Genomic DNA, 18402 nt, shown 5'->3' with positions numbered 1-18402 from the left:
TAAAAGAGAAATTTATTGTATACATTTTTTTCACCCTATTAATTTTATATATAGAAGCACATATTTACAGGTTAATTCTTCCATAGATCTATGACAATCCATATTTTGTTGTAGCCTTTTTATGAGAAGATGCAGCATCTTTTTATGGTTATGCAAACTAATGCGGACCTCAAATTGACATATTAAAATCATGAGAAATGTTATTTGTTCACCAAAATTAATCACTAGTGTATTTGCGTATAAATAAATGTTTGGTTTAATTTATTTTTTATAGTGTATTTGTATTCCAGCATGTATTTTATACTGGTGACTGATTTTGATGGCTGATTTTGGTGTACACGTAGCATAATCCTTCAAATATAAGTGACCAGATTTTTACTGCAATTGAAAACATGTTGCTACATTTGTATCAAAACAACTAAACAGAAAACATAACAAATTAATTTAAATGCCGAAGCAAGATCTTTTGTACTAGTTTTCACTAATTGAATAATATTTTACAAACATATTTTCCTAGTACACAAATCTCTTTCATTTTCATTCTCTAACAAAAAGAATGATACAAGAGTTTCTTCCAATACAAAGTTGGATGTAGCTATCTCATTTCTTGTTTACATTTTACGGCATAGGTTTCCTTTGTTAGCATGTACTGCCTTATTTTCCATTGTGTATCCATTTTGCCTCATTTCTTTCTTCTTCCAGGAATACCTGAACGATATCTTTCACCAACTTTTCTAGCTTTTCTTTTCATCATGAAATCCTTGTTAAACTGAGATCTCAGCTGCTATATTTGATAGAAATTTAGAAAATAATGTGTTTATTCATATTGTCAGTCCTATTTTCTATGGATATACTTGGTACGTAACAAAAAAAAGAACACAAAAAATGAACAAATGAAAAAATAATTAAAAATCAGCCAATACAAATATCTTTTTTATTACTTGGAAATTTCAATTACCTTGATTGACATCAGGTTTCTTAATCACTTCCTTGATTGCAGTCACAGTAGTAAATAGAAACAATCCATTTTGGCATTTGTATGGAGCTTGAACCTCCTCAAGAACATGCTTCAGTTGCATTCAATATGATGTGCCTTATTCGAGCTTTCATTTCCTCCTTGGTATGAGAAAGAGCAACACTAAAACTCATGGCGAATAATCAAAACAAAAGAATAATCAGTCTATAAAAAGCTAACATCCCAAAAATAATACTGTAATGTAAATTTCAAGTAGATCATCAAATTCAAGGTAGAAGGTGTCAGCAGGACAAGTATGAAAATTGAAAAACTCAAGTACTTATTAGTTCAGTGACCTTCTCCACCAAAGATGCCAAACAATGTGGATTTGATAACTTTTATGTCTTTGCACACAGCAAAAGAAAAACCTTGGCCACATTCACAGAAGCTATATCTTTGAATACAATGAAAACAGGACAATGAGAAAACTAGCATGTATATAAGGCATGTAGGACCCTAACAGCAATGAAGAGTAAGAACATACCGAAAATCTGTAATAATCCACTTTGATGCTCCATTGTCAAGAATTGAGAGTTCAGCTATGATGATCAAGTCCAGGGCTGAACTTCGAGCTTCAAGTTAATCTGGTTTAATATAATGATGGTCAGATGAAATCCAGGAGTACTGTAATGACAACAAAACTCATGCAATAAGTATAATGTCACCTTCGCTAACGATAACAAATAATATTACATTTCAACTACAAAGTCGGAATTATCATAATTCAGACACATACTCAGGCATTAAAAATTACAAATTAGAGAAGATGCATGAGGTGACCAGCGAGATCTCTATATGAACAATCCCACTACATACATGATACATGTAGCCGATCCACCTAATAAGATAAGGCTTTTAGGCATGCAAAACTAACAGACGAATCAATTGCTAATAATAATCCTGTTGACATGCAAAAGAAAATCTTGGTACAAAAACTGAATATATTTGTACAAGCGCACTAACCTTCCAAGAAAGGAAAAGAATTATCTGTTGAAGATGTTGGAACATCAAATCCATATCCTATCAACCTCAATATCACATACATGGGAAACATTGTACCAAATTTTTGGGTTATTCATATAGAGAGATCCTTTCTTCCTCATTGACGAAGAAAGTGCTTCCCCCAGATATCATCTTCTTTTATTCCTGTAGATTCCATCACATTTTACATTTCCTTACTTCAATGGTTCAAGATTTATCCAGAAGAAGAAAAGTTCTTCCTTCCTGCGGATTCAACAAATTTTCCTTCATTTGGCTGTGTTCACCTAGCAGAGGATTTTTTTTTTATTTTTTTATTTTTATGAAGAGCCAGATACAAAAGTAGGCGATTCCCTATTCTAAGAAATTTTATCCAGAATGCAACCAAGCATTGAATTGCTACCAGCCGTTTTTTTTTTCACTCATGCTAGCAGTCAGTCATAGATTCAGCAATGTCAAAGAAGAAATTCATATTGCCTCCAGGGTCTTTAGAAGGCTCAGTTCCTGTATGGGAAAGCAAAATTTTCATGCTTTACAAAGTGGGATAATAACTCACACTGCTGAAAAATACCCGAAAATAAATAAATACAATGCTGAGAGATTAGAAAATTAATTTACATCCAATTCAAGAAGCCTTTTACAGCAAGAATTAGTTTATTATTGAATATTTGCATTATCATGTCTACGAAGGCCTGCATTTTCTTGCAATCTTAGACTTTGCATTTAAAATAGAGACAAGTATAATTACAAGGAACAAGTAGGATGTATTTTAAAAAAAAAAATTCAAATAAACATCAACACAAAAAATTATACTTTTGTTATGTTGCTTTTGATTATTTGCTTCTTTTGCAGAAGCAGAAAATCATTTAATTGACATATTACTGAAGCTAGACTGCTAGAGAGACTCATTGACTTATCAAGGTGTTCCATATGCTGTTATACACCTGAATAAAGCAAGGTATGATTATATAATTAATACCAATATACAGAGGCAGAATTGCAAGCTTGCAACACCTGGACAATGTTTAGTCTTAATTCAGTTCACCTCAATACTCACATTGGCCCAGAGTACATAATGTGATATGCTAACGAAAAGGGAAAAATGGTACCCCAACAGAGAAAAAAAAAACTATAAATGGTAGTTCTATCAAATAGATGCTTAGCTGAATAGCTAAGAAAAAGAGGGAAGAAACTATTCAAAATACAGTTATAGTATTAAATGTAACTTGCAAGGGAAGCAAAAAGAATAGCTATAGTTGGATATGACAAAAGAAAAATTTTCTGTGTGGACATACATTGAAAATTTCTTGCCAAACATTAGAAGTGCAACAATTGGAAAATAAAACACAATTATCTGTCTGAAAATCTTTGGCAACAGAACAAGTAGCTCTTTTCAATTTTCATATTGAATTCGTGGATCGTTCATCTGGTACAGCTTACGCCTCAAAGGACTGTCTTTGATGTGGAGTTCTGTTATAGAGGAAGGCAGCTTTTCTTGTGTGATATTCTCCAGCTTCAAACAGTATTCAATAGTTAATTCTTTGAGGGAGGTGAGGTGTTGAAGTCCCCCACAGTCTAGCGTCTCCAGAGTCAGAAACTCCCCCAGATATAGAGACCAATGCGAAGCAGGAAGGCAACCCTCTCTTGGGAAGGACTTAACATCATCCCATGAATAAAGGATAAGACAAGCAAGGCCTTGACATTGCAAACCGTTTGATGTTATGTACCTTGCTAGCTTCTGGCAGTTTTTAATCCAAAGAGTTGTCAAGCTTGGCGGAAGGCCTCCCTCCGGAAAAGAATCAATTTCAGGGCAATTGCTTATAGTCAGAGACTCTAGGTGAGGCGCAGCCAAGACTAGAGTTGACAAGGATACAAAACTGGGACAGTATTTGATGTCTAAATAACGGAGACATGGAAGAGTATCTTCAACATCCATTGGCACCACAACACATTCAATGTTTTTACATGCATCGATTGTGAGTGTCCTCAGATTTGGAAGGGCCGCCAGTGGTAACGACGTGATTGAACCACATTTGTACAAATTTATCTCCGTTAGTGACTTGTGTTGCAGTTTCTCTAAGAATATTAATTTTGGACAATCCCAGATTTTCAGTTCTTGTAATGAAGTGAACAAATAATCCCGAGAGTGATATGTCTTAAGAACACTTCCTAATGACTAGGCATTGCAGATGAGTTGATTGGTTGTCCGCGAGCCACTCCAATATGGAGTTCACTAGCTGGGTTCCTTCAATTACTACCCAATGCAGCGGCTCCTCCATTCTGATATGATACACACTCTTTACATCTAATTGATGAAGCCTGGGGACTCTGGGCAGTGAACATGCAAGCTGTTCACATTCAACAATGGAAAGTTGTTCCAGAGCTAGAAGGTGATTAGGCAGATCTCCGGTTAACACGGAACACTCCCTTATTGAAAGCTTTTTAAGCTGAGGAAAAGCATCAAACTCATCAGAAAAAAGCCACTCCCGCCAACTAGGCAAACTCTCAAATGTCAAACTTTCAAGAGATTTGAAGGGTGTCTCTTGCTGAAATGATTTGTTATTCCTGTAAAACTCACAATCAATTCTTTCCAATCCATCTTGTTCTTGCTGAGTTTGGCCGGTGTATAGCTCGTCTGTCGATGAATGTCTTCAAGCTTCTCGTCGGGATGAGTTATACGTCGGCAAGGAGAGAACAAGGGGGTGGGTACCTGCAAAAGACACTCCGACGCTCAAGTTTTAAGAGGTATATAATAATTCTACGAATATAGAATGTAAGACATGAAATGAAAGTTATCATGTGTTATGTTGTGTTTATAATAATTCTATGAATATAGAATGTATTATTGAAATTAGATATAGAATGTTCTTTTTATAGGCATAAAATTGATTAATAGAATTGATGTTATGACCGTTTGGTCATTAAGATAGAAATGATGGTCATTAAGTCGGTAATGAAGGTGTCAGTTACAAGCAAAAAAATGAATGATAGTTAACGCCGAGTTATAACTCATAATGCATAATAAAGACTGAGTTATAAGGTGACGGATCACAGCCCCCAAGCTTTATCCGCCGATCATATGATCCAGGCTAAGCTTAGAAAATAAAATGAGTTATAACTCGGTTAAAAGATGAGTGAATAATGATATGGTGAGCCCCCAAGCTTAGTCGGGTTATTATGTCGGCACTTATTCAAAAAATAATTGAGTGATACGAGTCGTTCAATCAAGATAGTTGTGTGGGGGATACTTTTCCGCTTAAGAACAATTTTAGCATTTGATTGTATATGAACTGAAAAGTTCAGAGATAGATATCCATTGATGGAATCGATTGTATGATCCGAGGATATAATGGTTAATTGTCTTGGGAATTTTTCCAGCCCACAACAACTTATTGATAAATTTCTCGCCCAAAGTAATTAGTTATTGAATATTTACAATTTATAGTGAAGGTTTGACATGAATAAGATAAATTGAGAAAATGAATAGGTATAAAGTCGCAACATATATTGAATAATATATATTGTAAAAGTAAAATAGTTCAAAGTAAAAAAATATATATATACCTTGAAAGTTGATATATGAATGTCATACATGCCAAATGTGAATATCTGAATTTTGTTTTGTAGGACATGCTTTAATTTGATAATAAAGCAATAAGATAATAGTTATTGAATTATACATTTAGTATAATGTTTCTAGCAGTTACAGTATGACGAGGGATATTCTTCGTGCAATAATAATAAATTGCCTGTTTAATTTTCTACATTAAACAAATAGTAACATAAAATTTAATAGCATAAAGTGAATAGTGTAACAGTTATATACAATTGATATATAATTAATTTTTTGATAGAATCCAATTTTAAGATTTAAACTCATCATTATTGTCATTTAATTGTATAAATGAAATTATTAAGCAATAGAATATAATACATAATGAAATAAAAATGTAATTGACATGGTTATTATATGTCATTATTGTATAGAACATATATTGAGGTTTGAATATAACTAATAAATCAGTAAGTATTAGTTACTCAAAATATAAATGTAAAAGTATGTTGAATAAAATATATAATTTTACTTGTGTAAATAGAAAACTTTAAAAAAAAATAAGCAAATTTGATAAATGAATTTATGCTTGGATTGATTGAAAATCGAGTTCGTTTCGGATTGATTGAAAGCCGAGTTTATTCTCGGATTGGTTCATTAATCGATTATGAGATGTGAAATATTATGATACGTAAAAATGAAGATCAATTATGAGATGTGGAATATTATGATACGTAAAAATGAAGCAATTTGAATGTATAAAGTATATACTTTATAAAAAGTTGCGATAGATTAAAATTTGATAAGAGGTATTAAAAATCTTAAACAAGATTGTTGAGATTGGTTCAAAAATTTGAATGTAAATCAAGTTTTATGAATCTAACGGGAGTGGGAATGATTTTACTCGTCCCCACAGACGGCGCCAATTGTTCTTGCTGAGTTTGGCCAGTGTGTAGCTCGTCCGTCGATAAATGTCTTCAAACTTCTCGTCGGGATGAGTTATACGTCGGCAAGGAGAGAACAAGGGGGTGGGTACCTGCAAAAGACACTCCGACGCTCAAGTCAGTAAGTGTTTAAGAGGTATATAATAATTCTACGAATATAGAATGTAAGACATGAAATGAAAGTTATCATGTGTTATGTTGTGTTTATAATAATTCTATGAATATAGAATGTATTATTGAAATTAGATATAGAATGTTCTTTTTATAGGCATAAAATTGATGAATACAATTGATGTTATGACCGTTTGGTCATTAAGATAGAAATGATGGTCATTAAGTCGGTAATGAAGGTGTCAGTTACAAGCAAAAGAATGAATGATAGGTAACGCCGAGTTATAACTCATAATGCATAATAAAGACTGAGTTATAAGGTGACGGATCACATCTAATTCAGAAATCTCCAGATGCTTCAGAGAGGATAGTTGTCCCAATGAAGGAAGCTGACGACAATTTGTACAACGACTCAGACTCAGTTTAGTCATATTTCCATAAGAAAAACAGCCAAGGCTTAACCAATCTGGAAATGTTTCACCTCTATAACCCACAATTGATAGCTCATTCAAGTCTCCATGTGGTTGTAATTTGTTGAATATATCTCTTGAAGTTTGAAAATCAACAATATCACTCCCTGGAAGCCATTTAAATGTTAAAATGTTGATGTGCTTCTTATTACCCATCTTTGCCTCCAATGCTTCAGAACTGTTGTTGATATTCTCTAACTTGGCAATGCAAAGCGACCCTTGAAGGCTGTCTAGTGTTCCCAATTCTCTGATCCCATTCTCTTCATGCTTGCCAACAATATAATGATTTAGGAAGTTCAGATTTTTTAATTTGCTGAATCCTTTCGGCATCTCTTTCAAACAAGAAGCTCCTTCAATGTCAAGGTGGCGCAGGTTAACAAGATCATGCATGCGGCTAGGAAGCATCTTTAGCTTAATACAATTCCTCAACTTCAACGTTTGTAGATTGTATAATTTACACAATGATTCCGGCAAAGTTACAACAAGGGTAAACGAGAGATCCAAATAATGCAGATGGAACAATTCACCTATTGAATCAGACAATGATTTAAGAGTAAAACATTTAAATGACAACACTCTTAAAAACCTCAAATGTAGCAGAAAATGCCCAGAATCGCATTTTATCCTTGTTAATGGATAATCCACAAACAAGCAAATAGATAGAAATGATCTCATATGTGTTGCTCCATTGCCAACTTCTGGAAGTTTTGAGATTGGATGCCAAGGTTTTGCAATATATGACAAGTGACGAGTTTTGATGCTGATCTCGGGTGCATTGCCATGGTTTTTGGCACTGAAATAGAATTCTCCAGCAAAAACTGTTGCTAGATCATGTATAAGATCGTGCATTACAAATAAGCTACCATTAGTATTAGAAGGTTGAAAAAATGATCTTGCAACTAATTCATTAAAATATGCACAACCAATTTTTTCTAAAGTGCTTTTTCCTATTGGTTGTAAAAGGCCTTCAGCCATCCATAGCAAAATTAATTCGTCTTTGTCAAAAAGATAATCTTCTGGAAACAATGAACAACACACAAAACACCGCTTTAAATGTGAAGGGAGATAGTGATAACTAACTCTTAATGTAGGAACAATTTTGCTGTCATCTTCTGAAAGTTCCCAAATTTCACTTTCCAATACATTCTTCCAATCCTCTTCATGATACTTACTGCGTAATAAACCCCCAAGTGTCTTCACAGTCAAAGGTAACCCCTTACACTTCTTGACAATTTTCCTGTTGAGTCTAGTTTGATTTTGGGTTAAGTTATGATGACAAACATTGTTTTGGGTTGAAAGCCCAATATTATTTAAAGTGTGCTTTATTGTGGCAGGCCCATATGACCAAGTCCACATTACTTCAATCCAACACCAGCTAGTGCTTCAGCATTGTAAAAGAGCCAAAGCTAAAAGTAAAAGAAAAAAGGCCAGCTGTCTACATCATGAGCAAAGCAGGACAGCTGTGGCTTTAGGAAAAGAACAACACAAGGACAGTGCCACTACACAAAGGACATCAGCAAATCAAAATACAGAAGATCATTAGCAAGTTTGGAAGAGCAAAACAAAATTGTAGAGCTATGGACAGCAGTTGGAATGGCTCAAAAATGGAAGTGATTTGCATGCCAAGGAAGACAGCAGCTCCAAGGACAACAGAGGTTGGTGGATCAGACCCTCCAACAAGCAGCGTTAGTGGAGCAGATGAGCAAGGACTGCATGCCAGCTGAGACAGCTCCAACGGGCAGCTGGTACAAGAAAATGGAAGGAGCAACAATGAAGCCAAGTTGAAGATATATAAGAAGTTTCACTTCATCATTTCAAAGCAAGAAAGAGAGCACACATATTCAGAGCACCATCTCTAACACAGAGCTGGAATCTCTTTCTTCTACTCAAGCTTAATTCTGATCTTATGTTATGGCTGTCTTGCGTTATTTTCTGTTTTGAAAAAAGGCAATTATGTGAGGTTCAAAAGCCAAGAGAGAAAAGGCAAGAGTGATACAAAATAGCCACTAATTTCTGATGTAATTTGGGTGTATGAACTAGGATTAGTTCCCCTTACCAAGTTAGGTTAGCGCCTGGTGAGAATTGAATCTGTGTAGATTCCCCTTCCAAGTTGGGATAGCACTTTGGGGTTGCTAAGCTTTGGTGAAGAAAGCTTAGGGGTAGATACTAGTTGGATTAGGAATTAATTCAATAGTATTGGTGTATGTAATCTGAAAATTATAGTGGAAATTCCACCATGGTTTGTGGTGGAGACTGGATGTAGGATACATGGCACTGAGAATCCGAACCAGGATACATGCTGGCCTCTTTCTCCTCTTCTTTGCTCTTTTAATGTTCTGCGTATGAGACAATTTTAAATAATCTCCTGCAACTCGAGCAACAGCAAAACAGAGTTTGAAACTTTAAGTTTTAAACTAACTTGATTCAACCCCCCTTCTCAAGTTCAACTAGAACCATCAATTGGTATCAGAGCCAGGTCTCAAGAAGGCAAGCTTCATAGCTTGGAGTAAAGATCCATGGCCAACAACATGAATCCCAACATCGTGGCTTTCACTCTCACTAAAGGGCAGTCCAACAATAGACCTCCCTACTTCAATGGCAGCAACTACTCTTACTGGAAAGAGAGAATGAGAATCTTCATGCAGTCGATCGACTACAACATCTGGAAGATCATTCTCAATGGCCCAGACATTCCTACCAAACAGAATGCTGATGGAGAAGTTGTGGCAAAGGAGGACAATGAATGGACAGATGAAGAAAAGAAGAAGGTTGAACTCAATGCCAAGGCAATCAACTTGATGCACTGTGCAATCAGTTTTGAAGAGTTCAGAAAAGTGTCAAGGTGTAAAACAGCGAAACAAATCTGGGATAATCTCAGACTCACTCATGAAGGCACTAAGCAAGTGAGGGAAACCAGAATTGATATGTTAATGAAGGAGTATGAAATGTTCAGCATGAAGGAAGATGAGAGCATCGATCAAATGTTCGAAAGGTTCTCGATAATCATCAACAATCTGGATGCCATGGGAAGAAGCTACTCTGAAGAAACCTTGGTAAGAAAGATTCTGAGGAGTCTTACTAAGAAATGGGAAGTGAAAAGCACAGCCATCTCTGAAAGGAATGATTTGATCAAAATCACCTATGATGAGCTAAGAGGCAAGTTGCTGGCCTATGAAACCACTCACATGTCTCAAGACAAAGATGACAAAAAGAAAAGTATAGCACTAAAATCAAGAATGACAGCCCAAGGAGAAGAATTTGATGAAAGTTTCTCAGATGAAGAAATGGTGCTCTTTGCAAGAAAAATGAGAAGATTACTAAGATACAAAAATAAAGGCAAAGGAAGCTCTTCATCCAAAGATGTCAAGAAAGATCAAGTCAAGTTCACATGCCATCACTGCAAGGAGCCTGGTCACTTCAAGTCAGATTGCCCTCAACTTAAGAAAGGCAAAAAATCTAAGAAAGACAAAAAAAAAGGTGATGATGGCAACATGGGAGGACTTGGAGAATGACACCAGCTCAGAAAGCTCAGATCAAGAAGCTCAAATATGTCTGATGGTAGATCATAATAATGAAGATGAGGTAGATCTCTATGACTTATCTATTGATGAACTGCACTACATTATTAAAGATATTTCTATAAACTCTAAGAAACTCTTAGATAAGTATGCTAAATGTAAGAAAGAAAATGAAGCTTTGAGGACAGAAAATGATCTTCTTTTGAAAAAGGTTAAGGCAAATGAAACTAATAATGAAAAGTTTTTAAAAGAAGAAAATATTGCCTTGCGAACTGAATTAGAAAAATTCAAACTCAAGCATGAAGTTACTGCCTCCACTGATTTGATTTCTGAAAACAAAAAGCTGAATGAACAAATAAAAAGTTTGAATGAAGACTTAGTAAAGTTTGTTCAAGGTTCTCAAAATTTGAACAAACTGCTTGCTTGTCAAAGATTTGGGTCTGAAAAATCTGGAATTGGTTTCATAGAGGGAAATAAATCAGTTTTCAAACCAAACTTTCAAAAATCTGAATCTTCCTCTTCCAAATTTTTCAAACCAAAAGGATTCAGCAAACCCCAGAAATCAGTGGGCAAAAATCAGTGCTACAAGTGCAATAGAAATGGTCATAATCCTCCTCAATGTTTCATCTTTCTTAGGTCTTTTGGTAATGATAGTAAGTTATATAAAGTTGTTCATGATTTTAATGCTCTTGGGCAACCAAGAAGATTTCACATCAAAGGATCCAAATGGATTTGGATACCTAAGGTTAGCTGAAGAACATGCAGGTTTGCCTTGCATCCAAGAAGAAAATGGACATGTGGTATCTTGATAGTGGATGTTCAAGGCATATGACCGGAAGGGATACTTTCTTCATTAAACTCAACAAGTATAATGGAGGATTTGTCACTTTTGGAGATAATGGTAAAGGTAAAATAATTGCCATTGGTAAGGTTGGCAAAGATTTTTCAACTTGCATTGATAGTGTCTTAGTTGATGGGTTAAAGCATAATCTATTGAGCATAAGTCAATTGTGTGACCTTGGGTATGCTGTAACCTTCAGGAAATCATATTGTAGTGTCATAAATGAGAAAACATGGGCTGTTTTATTTGTTGCCAAAAAAAGTGACAATGTTTATGGTATCACTCTAGATAATCTAAAAGTTCAAAATGTGACTTGTTTCTCTTCAATGGAATCTGAAAAATGGATGTGGCATAAGAGATTAGGACCTGCTAGCATGTTCCAAATCTCTAAGCTTGTAAAGAGAGGCTTAGTTAGAGGTCTTCCTAATATAAAATTTGATAAGGACATCATCTGTGATGCTTGTCAAATGGGTAAACAAATTAAAACCTCTTTCAAACCCAAGGAAGATGTCTCTACTAAGAAACCATTGGAGTTGTTACATCTTGATCTATTTGGACCAACTAGGACTCAAAGTCTTGGAGGAAAGAGTTATGGCATGGTAATTGTGGATGACTATACTAGATTTGGCTGGGTGTTCTTTCTTGCTCATAAACACGAGGCCTTTTCAGTTTTTGAGAAATTCAACAAAAAGGTTCAAAATGAAAAAGGTTTAAAAATTGTTTCAATTAGAAGTGATCATGGTAAAGAATTTGAAAATCAATTTTTTGAATCTTTTTGTGATGAACAAGGCATATCACATAACTTCTCTTGTCCAAGAACACCTCAACAAAATGGTGTTGTAGAAAGGAGAAATAGAAGTTTACAAGAAATGGCTATAGCTATGTTATGTGAATATGAAATCCCCAAGTTCTTATGGGCTGAAGCTGTGAATACAGCTTGCTATGTTTTAAATAGAACCATCATTAGGAAGTTTTTGAAGAAAACCCCATATGAACTTTGGAAAGGGCATCCTCCCAATCTTAGTTATTTTCATGTGTTTGGATGCAAGTGTTTCATTTTGAATATCAAAGAAAATTTAGGAAAATTCGATCCTAAAACACATGAAGGGATTTTTCTTGGTTATTCCACAAATAGCAAGGCCTATAGAGTTTATAGCAAGAACTCCAAAACTGTTGAGGAAACCATGCATGTCACATTCTGTGAGACTAACATTGTTCCTAGTGTTTGCATAGATGATAGTCCAGGTTTCGAAGCTGAATTACCTGAGAACAATGAGCCAGTTCAACAATATTCAAGTTCTCAAGAAGCTGCACCTGCTAGCAACGAAAAGTTCAATTCTGCAGGAGACAATTTGGAATTATCTCCTGTTGCTGTAGAAAATACTGATGCAGAGGCCATTGTTGATCAAGAGGAACCTGAATCCTCAAACTAGTCAAGAAGACCAAGAGAATGGAGGTTTCTGAAAAACTATCCTGAAGAGTTCATAATAGGAAATCCATCCACTGGCAGGACTACCCGTTCATTTTTGAAAAGAGCAGAATCCAATAACATTGCTCTCTTATCAAAGATTGAACCTCAAAACATCCAAGAAGCTCTTGCTGATCCTTCATGGGTGCTAGCTATGAAGAAAGAATTGCAGCAATTTGAGAAGAACCAAGTTTGGTCATTAGTGCCTTATCCAAATGGAAAGAAAGTCACTGGCACTAAATGGATTTTTAGAAACAAACTGGGTGAAGATGGATCCATAGTCCGAAACAAAGCTAGATTGGTCGCTCAAGGATATGATCAAGAGGAAGGGATTGATTTCGATGAATCCTTTGCACCTGTAGCTCGAATGGAAGCCATCAGATTGCTCCTTGCATATGCTGCTCATTGTGGCTTCAAGTTGTTCCAAATGGACGTAAAATGTGCTTTCCTCAATGGCATAATAGATAGAGAGGTTTATGTGGCTCAACCACCTGGGTTTGAAAACAAAACTTTTCCTAACCATGTTTTCAAACTAGCTAAAGCCTTATATGGTTTAAGACAAGCTCTTAGAGCTTGGTATGAGAGGCTTAGCTCATTTTTATTGAAAAATAACTTTCAAAGAGGAGCCACTGACACCACTTTATTTATTAGAAATTATCATGATCATTTTATTCTTGTGCAAGTTTATGTTGATGATATTATATTTGGTTCGGCTAATGAGGATTTGTGTGCAGATTTTGCTAAGCTTATGACCAATGAATTTGATATGAGTATGATGGGAGAACTCAATTTCTTCCTAGGCTTGCAAATCAAGCAAACTGCAAAAGGCATATTCATCCATCAAGAAAAATATGCAAAGAAACTCGTCAAGAAGTTTGGGCTGGACATTGCTAATCCTATGGGAACCCCCATGCATCCTAACATCAAGCTTGATAAGGATGAACACGGTAGAGATGTTGATGAGACACGATACAGAGGGATGATTGGATCCCTAATGTATCTAACCTCCTTAAGGCCTGATATCATCCAAAGTGTGGGAGTTTGCTCATGGTTTCAATCAAAGCCTAAGGAGTCCCATCTCTCAGCAGTCAAAAGGATCATCCGATATGTGCTTGGTACCACTAACTATGGTTTATGGTTTCCTAAGACTGATTCTTTTCAATTAGTGGGTTTCTGTGATGCAGATTTTGCTGGGGATGGGATTGATAGAAGAAGCACAAGTGGCATGTGCTGCTTTCTTGGAAAATCCCTCATTGTTTGGTCTAGCAAGAAGCAAGCTACTGTGGCACTTTCAACAGCCGAAGCTGAGTATATTGCAGCCTCCTCTTGTTGTTCTTAATTATTATGGCTGAAAACTCAACTAGCTGACTATAAACTGAATGTATCTAATATTCCATTATTTTGTGATAACATGAGTGCTATTAACATTTCCAAAAACCCTGTTTTGCACTCTAGAACAAAGCACATTGAAGTTCATTTTCATTCGATAAGAGAACATGTGCAAAATGGAAATTTAGATATTCAGTTTGTTAATTCTGAAGGTCAGCTAGCTGATATATTCACCAAACTATTGATAGAGGAAAGGTTCTGCAAATTAAGAACTGAACTGGGCATTCTAACTTCATCTCTGTTTTCTTAATTTTTCTGATAATGAGATCTTTTGTGTTTTGTCTCATAAATCGCGGTGAGATTTTTTTTTGCAGATGATGAGTAACCTTTGGTATCATATCTGAACTCAATACATGATGGACATCTAGTGCTGAAGCAGTATCTTGGACTATGGGCTGTTCTTTACTGAAATTATTTAAAAAAAAACAAAAAAAAATTTGATGACTAAGCCTTTGTAAAAAGTGGATTTTCAATCTTTTTGGTCCTCAATATTTTGAGATCACTCGGCAAACTTCAATTTTTTTGGGTCTCAAATTTTTGGAATTTGCATTTCGTTTTATTAGGGCTTCATTTTTAATTGCATCGGATTGTAAATCACATCCTCCTACCTCAGAGCGGCTCTTTTCAACGAGTATTATTTTGTGACACGCTGGTTCTGTATGCACTGCTTTCAAAACTCCCCATTTCTTTTGCTTACTTGCTTGTGTCAGTACCAAAATGCATTACCATATGGCATGCTTCTTACAAAAATTTTTCAATATTACAATGTTGATTTTGGGGCTGAAATTGCTAAAGATTGTAACTCATATATCAAAGGGGGTGGTGCAGTAAAGAAAACAGCTCCCAGGCGTCGCCAAACTGATGACAGCACTGATGTTCCCTCTGTTGATGAGGATCCTCTGATTCCCCTTTCCATCTCCACTACAATTAAGGTCATGACTCGCATTATGAAAAATGTGCTTGAAGAGTTCATCAATCTGACAGATCTTCTTCTCACTCATGGTGCCGAGCGCAAAAGGAACCAAGTTATGGAGGAAAATGCTTTCAAGAAGACCAAATGGAGGATTCGGACTCTTAGGGACTTTGTGGAGGATGTCGAGGTTGGCCTCACAACTTCTGACAATGAGGGGGAGGATGACGGAACCTCTGATGAATCCAACTCTGATGCCTAACTCCTTGTTATCTCATCTGTGACTATGCCTTGTTTTTGTTTTGAACTTGTTTAATCTTTTGGATGACTGTAACAGACTTAAACTACTCTGCTACTTGAACTATATGCACCAGCCACTAACAAATTTTGTGCAGGTTTTTCCTTTCCTCCCTTGATGACAAAAGGGGGAGAAAAAAAGGGAATGTTAGTTTTGGCTTAGGGGTTAATAGTGATAGTTGAGAACAATGATGCTTTGTGTTGCTAAGTAACTTATTTTGTCCTGTGTATCATGCCTAGTGTTAATTGCTCTGTATTATTATTACTGTGGTATATTGCTTGGAAATTTTGGTCCTGGCTGTTTGTTAAGATTTGTTCAGGTAAAGATGTAAGCCATGATCAAGGGGGAGTAATGCTAGCATTGAGGGGGAGCAACTCACAATCCAAATGTCGTCAAAGGGAAGTGTTCTTAACTCACTTAAATTAGTTTTAATTTCCCTATTTTATCATGTTTGTCATCAAGGGGGAGATTGTTGAGCCTAGTTTGATTTTGGGTTAAGTTATGATGACAAACATTATTTTGGGTTGAAAGCCCAATATTATTTAAAGTGTGCTTTATTGTGGCAGGCCCATATGACCAAGTCCACATTACTTCAATCCAACACCAGCTAGTGCTTCAGCATTATAAAAGAGCCAAAGCTCATTGCACCGTTCAGCAAAGAATAAAAGGTTATGCATTTGGCAAAAGTAAAAGAAAAAGGGGCAGCTGTCTACATCATGAGCAAAGCAGGACAGCTGTGGCTTTAGGAAAAGAACAACACAAGGACAGTGCCACTACACAAAGGACATCAGCAAATCAAAATACAGAAGATCATTAGCAAGTTTGGAAGAGCAAAACAAAATTGTAGAGCTATGGACAGCAGTTGGAATGGCTCAAAAATGGAAGTGATTTGCATGCCAAGGAAGACAGCAGCTCCAAGGACAACAGAGGTTGTTGGATCAGACCCTCCAACAAGCAGCGTTAGTGGAGCAGATGAGCAAGGACTGCATGCCAGCTGAGACAGCTCCAACGGGCAGCTGGTACAAGAAAATGGAAGGAGCAACAATGAAGCCAAGTTGAAGATATATAAGAAGTTTCACTTCATCATTTCAAAGCAAGAAAGAGAGCACACATATTCAGAGCACCCTCTCCAACATAGAGCTGAAATCTCTTTCTTCTATTCAAGCTTAATTCTGATCTTATGTTATGGCTGTCTTGCGTTATTTTCTGTTTTGAAAAAAGGCAATTATGTGAGGTTCAAAAGCCAAGAGAGAAAAGGCAAGAGTGATACAAAATAGCCACTAATTTCTGATGTAATTTGGGTGTATGAACTAGGATTAGTTCCCCTTGCCAAGTTGGGTTAGCACTTGGTGAGAATTGAATCTGTGTAGATTCTCCTTCCAAGTTGGGATAGCACTTTGGGGTTGCTAAGCTTTGGTGAAGAAAGCTTAGGGGTAGATACTAGTTGGATTAGGAATTAATTCAATAGTATTGGTGTATGTAATCTGAAAATTATAGTGGAAATTCCACCATGGTTTGTGGTGGAGACTGGATGTAGGATTCATGGCACTGAGAATCCGAACCAGGATACATGCTGGCCTCTTTCTCCTCTTCTTTGCTCTTTTAATATTCTGCGTATGAGACAATTTTAAATAATCTCCTGCAACTCGAGCAACAGCAAAACATAGTTTGAAACTTTAAGTTTTAAACTAACTTGATTCAACCCCCCTTCTCAAGTTCAACTAGAACCATATTTCCTACCAATTTTTTCTAGAGTTGCATGTTGTCTAGAATTAATAGAAAGTGATGAATGTTTCAAGAACATTGACCAACAATCTTCGTCGGACAATATATCTAGTTTGTAATGTAGATTAGTAAGTGAAACCATAGAATCAACATTTTCATTGCGAGTCGTTAAAAGAATTTTACTTCCTTTTTTCCCAAATAGAAAAGGATTTAGGAAATTGTCCCACAAATTTTGTTGATTGTCCCAAATATCATCTAAAACAACAAAGAATGTCTTTCTGATCAACCTATCCTTTGATGAGCGGATAATTTGTACGCTTTTTGGCATTGTTTTTAGTATGTTTTTGGTATGATATAGTTAGTTTTTAGTATATTTTTATTAGTTTTTAGTTAAAATTCACTTTTCTGGACTTTACTATGAGTTTGTGTGTTTTTCTGTGATTTCAGGTATTTTCTGGCTGAAATTGATGGACCTGAGCAAAAATCTGATTCAGAGACTAAAAAGGACTGCAGATGCTGTTGGATTCTGACCTCCCTGCACTCGAAGTGGATTTTCTGGAGCTACAGAAGCCCAATTGGCGCGCTCTCAACGGCGTTGGAAAGTAGACATCCTGGGCTTTCCAGCAATATATGATAGTCCATACTTTGCCCAAGATTTGATGGCCCAAACCGGCGTTCAAAGTCACCCTCAGGAATTCCAGCGTTAAACGCCGGAACTGGCACCCAAATGGGAGTTAAACGCCCAAACTGGCATAAAAGCTGGCGTTTAACTCCATGAAGAGTCTCTACACGAAAATGCTTCATTGCTCAGCCCAAGCACACACCAAGTGGGCCCGAAAGTGGATTTTTATGTCTTTTACTCATCTCTGTACACCCTAGGCTACTAGTTTTCTATAAGTAGGACCTTTTACTATTGTATTGAGATATCGAGGGGTAGCTATCTTCATTCTTATGCTATCTTAGATCATTGGGAGGCTGGCCTCACGGCCATGCCTAGACCTTGTACTTATGTATTTTCAACGGTGGAGTTTCTACACACCATAGATTAAGGTGTGGAGCTCAGCTGTACCTCGAGTATTAATGCAATTACTATTGTTCTTCCATTCAATTCCGCTTGTTCTTGTTCTAAGATATCACTCGTTCTTCAACTTGATGAATGTGATGATCCGTGAAACTCATCAT

The 18402-nt window shown here is 36.1% G+C and overlaps 2 protein-coding genes and 1 long non-coding RNA gene across 4 annotated transcripts; all 3 read right to left on the bottom strand.

The window, feature by feature from the left end:
• Positions 1-525: 525 nt before the first annotated feature.
• On the bottom strand, positions 526-1601 carry LOC127744768 (uncharacterized). 2 transcript variants are annotated; one of them, XR_008005823.1, is made up of 3 exons: positions 1500-1601; positions 959-1116; positions 526-784 (listed from the first exon to the last, which is right to left on the bottom strand). It is a non-coding gene; the product is annotated as an uncharacterized LOC127744768 (long non-coding RNA). The 2 variants fall into 2 exon arrangements; XR_008005824.1 differs by having other exon boundaries at positions 526-781.
• Positions 1602-3231: 1630 nt separating this feature from the next.
• On the bottom strand, positions 3232-4588 carry LOC127744869 (putative disease resistance protein At3g14460). Its single transcript, XM_052257677.1, has one exon. It carries the CDS (start codon positions 3927-3929, stop codon positions 3387-3389), a length of 543 nt encoding a protein of 180 aa, XP_052113637.1. The 5' UTR covers positions 3930-4588; the 3' UTR covers positions 3232-3386.
• A 2255-nt stretch (positions 4589-6843) lies between these two features.
• On the bottom strand, positions 6844-8427 carry LOC107474720 (putative disease resistance RPP13-like protein 1). The gene has a single exon (XM_016094363.1). The coding sequence runs from the start codon at positions 8425-8427 to the stop codon at positions 6844-6846; it is 1584 nt and encodes a 527-aa protein (XP_015949849.1).
• Between the last annotated feature and the right edge of the window lie 9975 nt (positions 8428-18402).

This window comes from Arachis duranensis, chromosome 2, assembly GCF_000817695.3.
Source record: "Arachis duranensis cultivar V14167 chromosome 2, aradu.V14167.gnm2.J7QH, whole genome shotgun sequence".
NCBI classification, from domain to species: domain Eukaryota; kingdom Viridiplantae; phylum Streptophyta; class Magnoliopsida; order Fabales; family Fabaceae; genus Arachis; species Arachis duranensis.
The sequence above is the reverse complement of the archived record's forward strand: the minus strand, read 5'-3'. Positions and strand labels throughout refer to the sequence as shown.

Bases quoted from the DNA above. Each gene is read 5' to 3' on its own strand.
- LOC127744869 (XM_052257677.1), bottom strand. From the start codon at position 3,929: ATGGATGTTGAAGATACTCTTCCATGTCTCCGTTATTTAGACATCAAA.
- LOC107474720 (XM_016094363.1), bottom strand. From the start codon at position 8,427: ATGTGGACTTGGTCATATGGGCCTGCCACAATAAAGCACACTTTAAAT.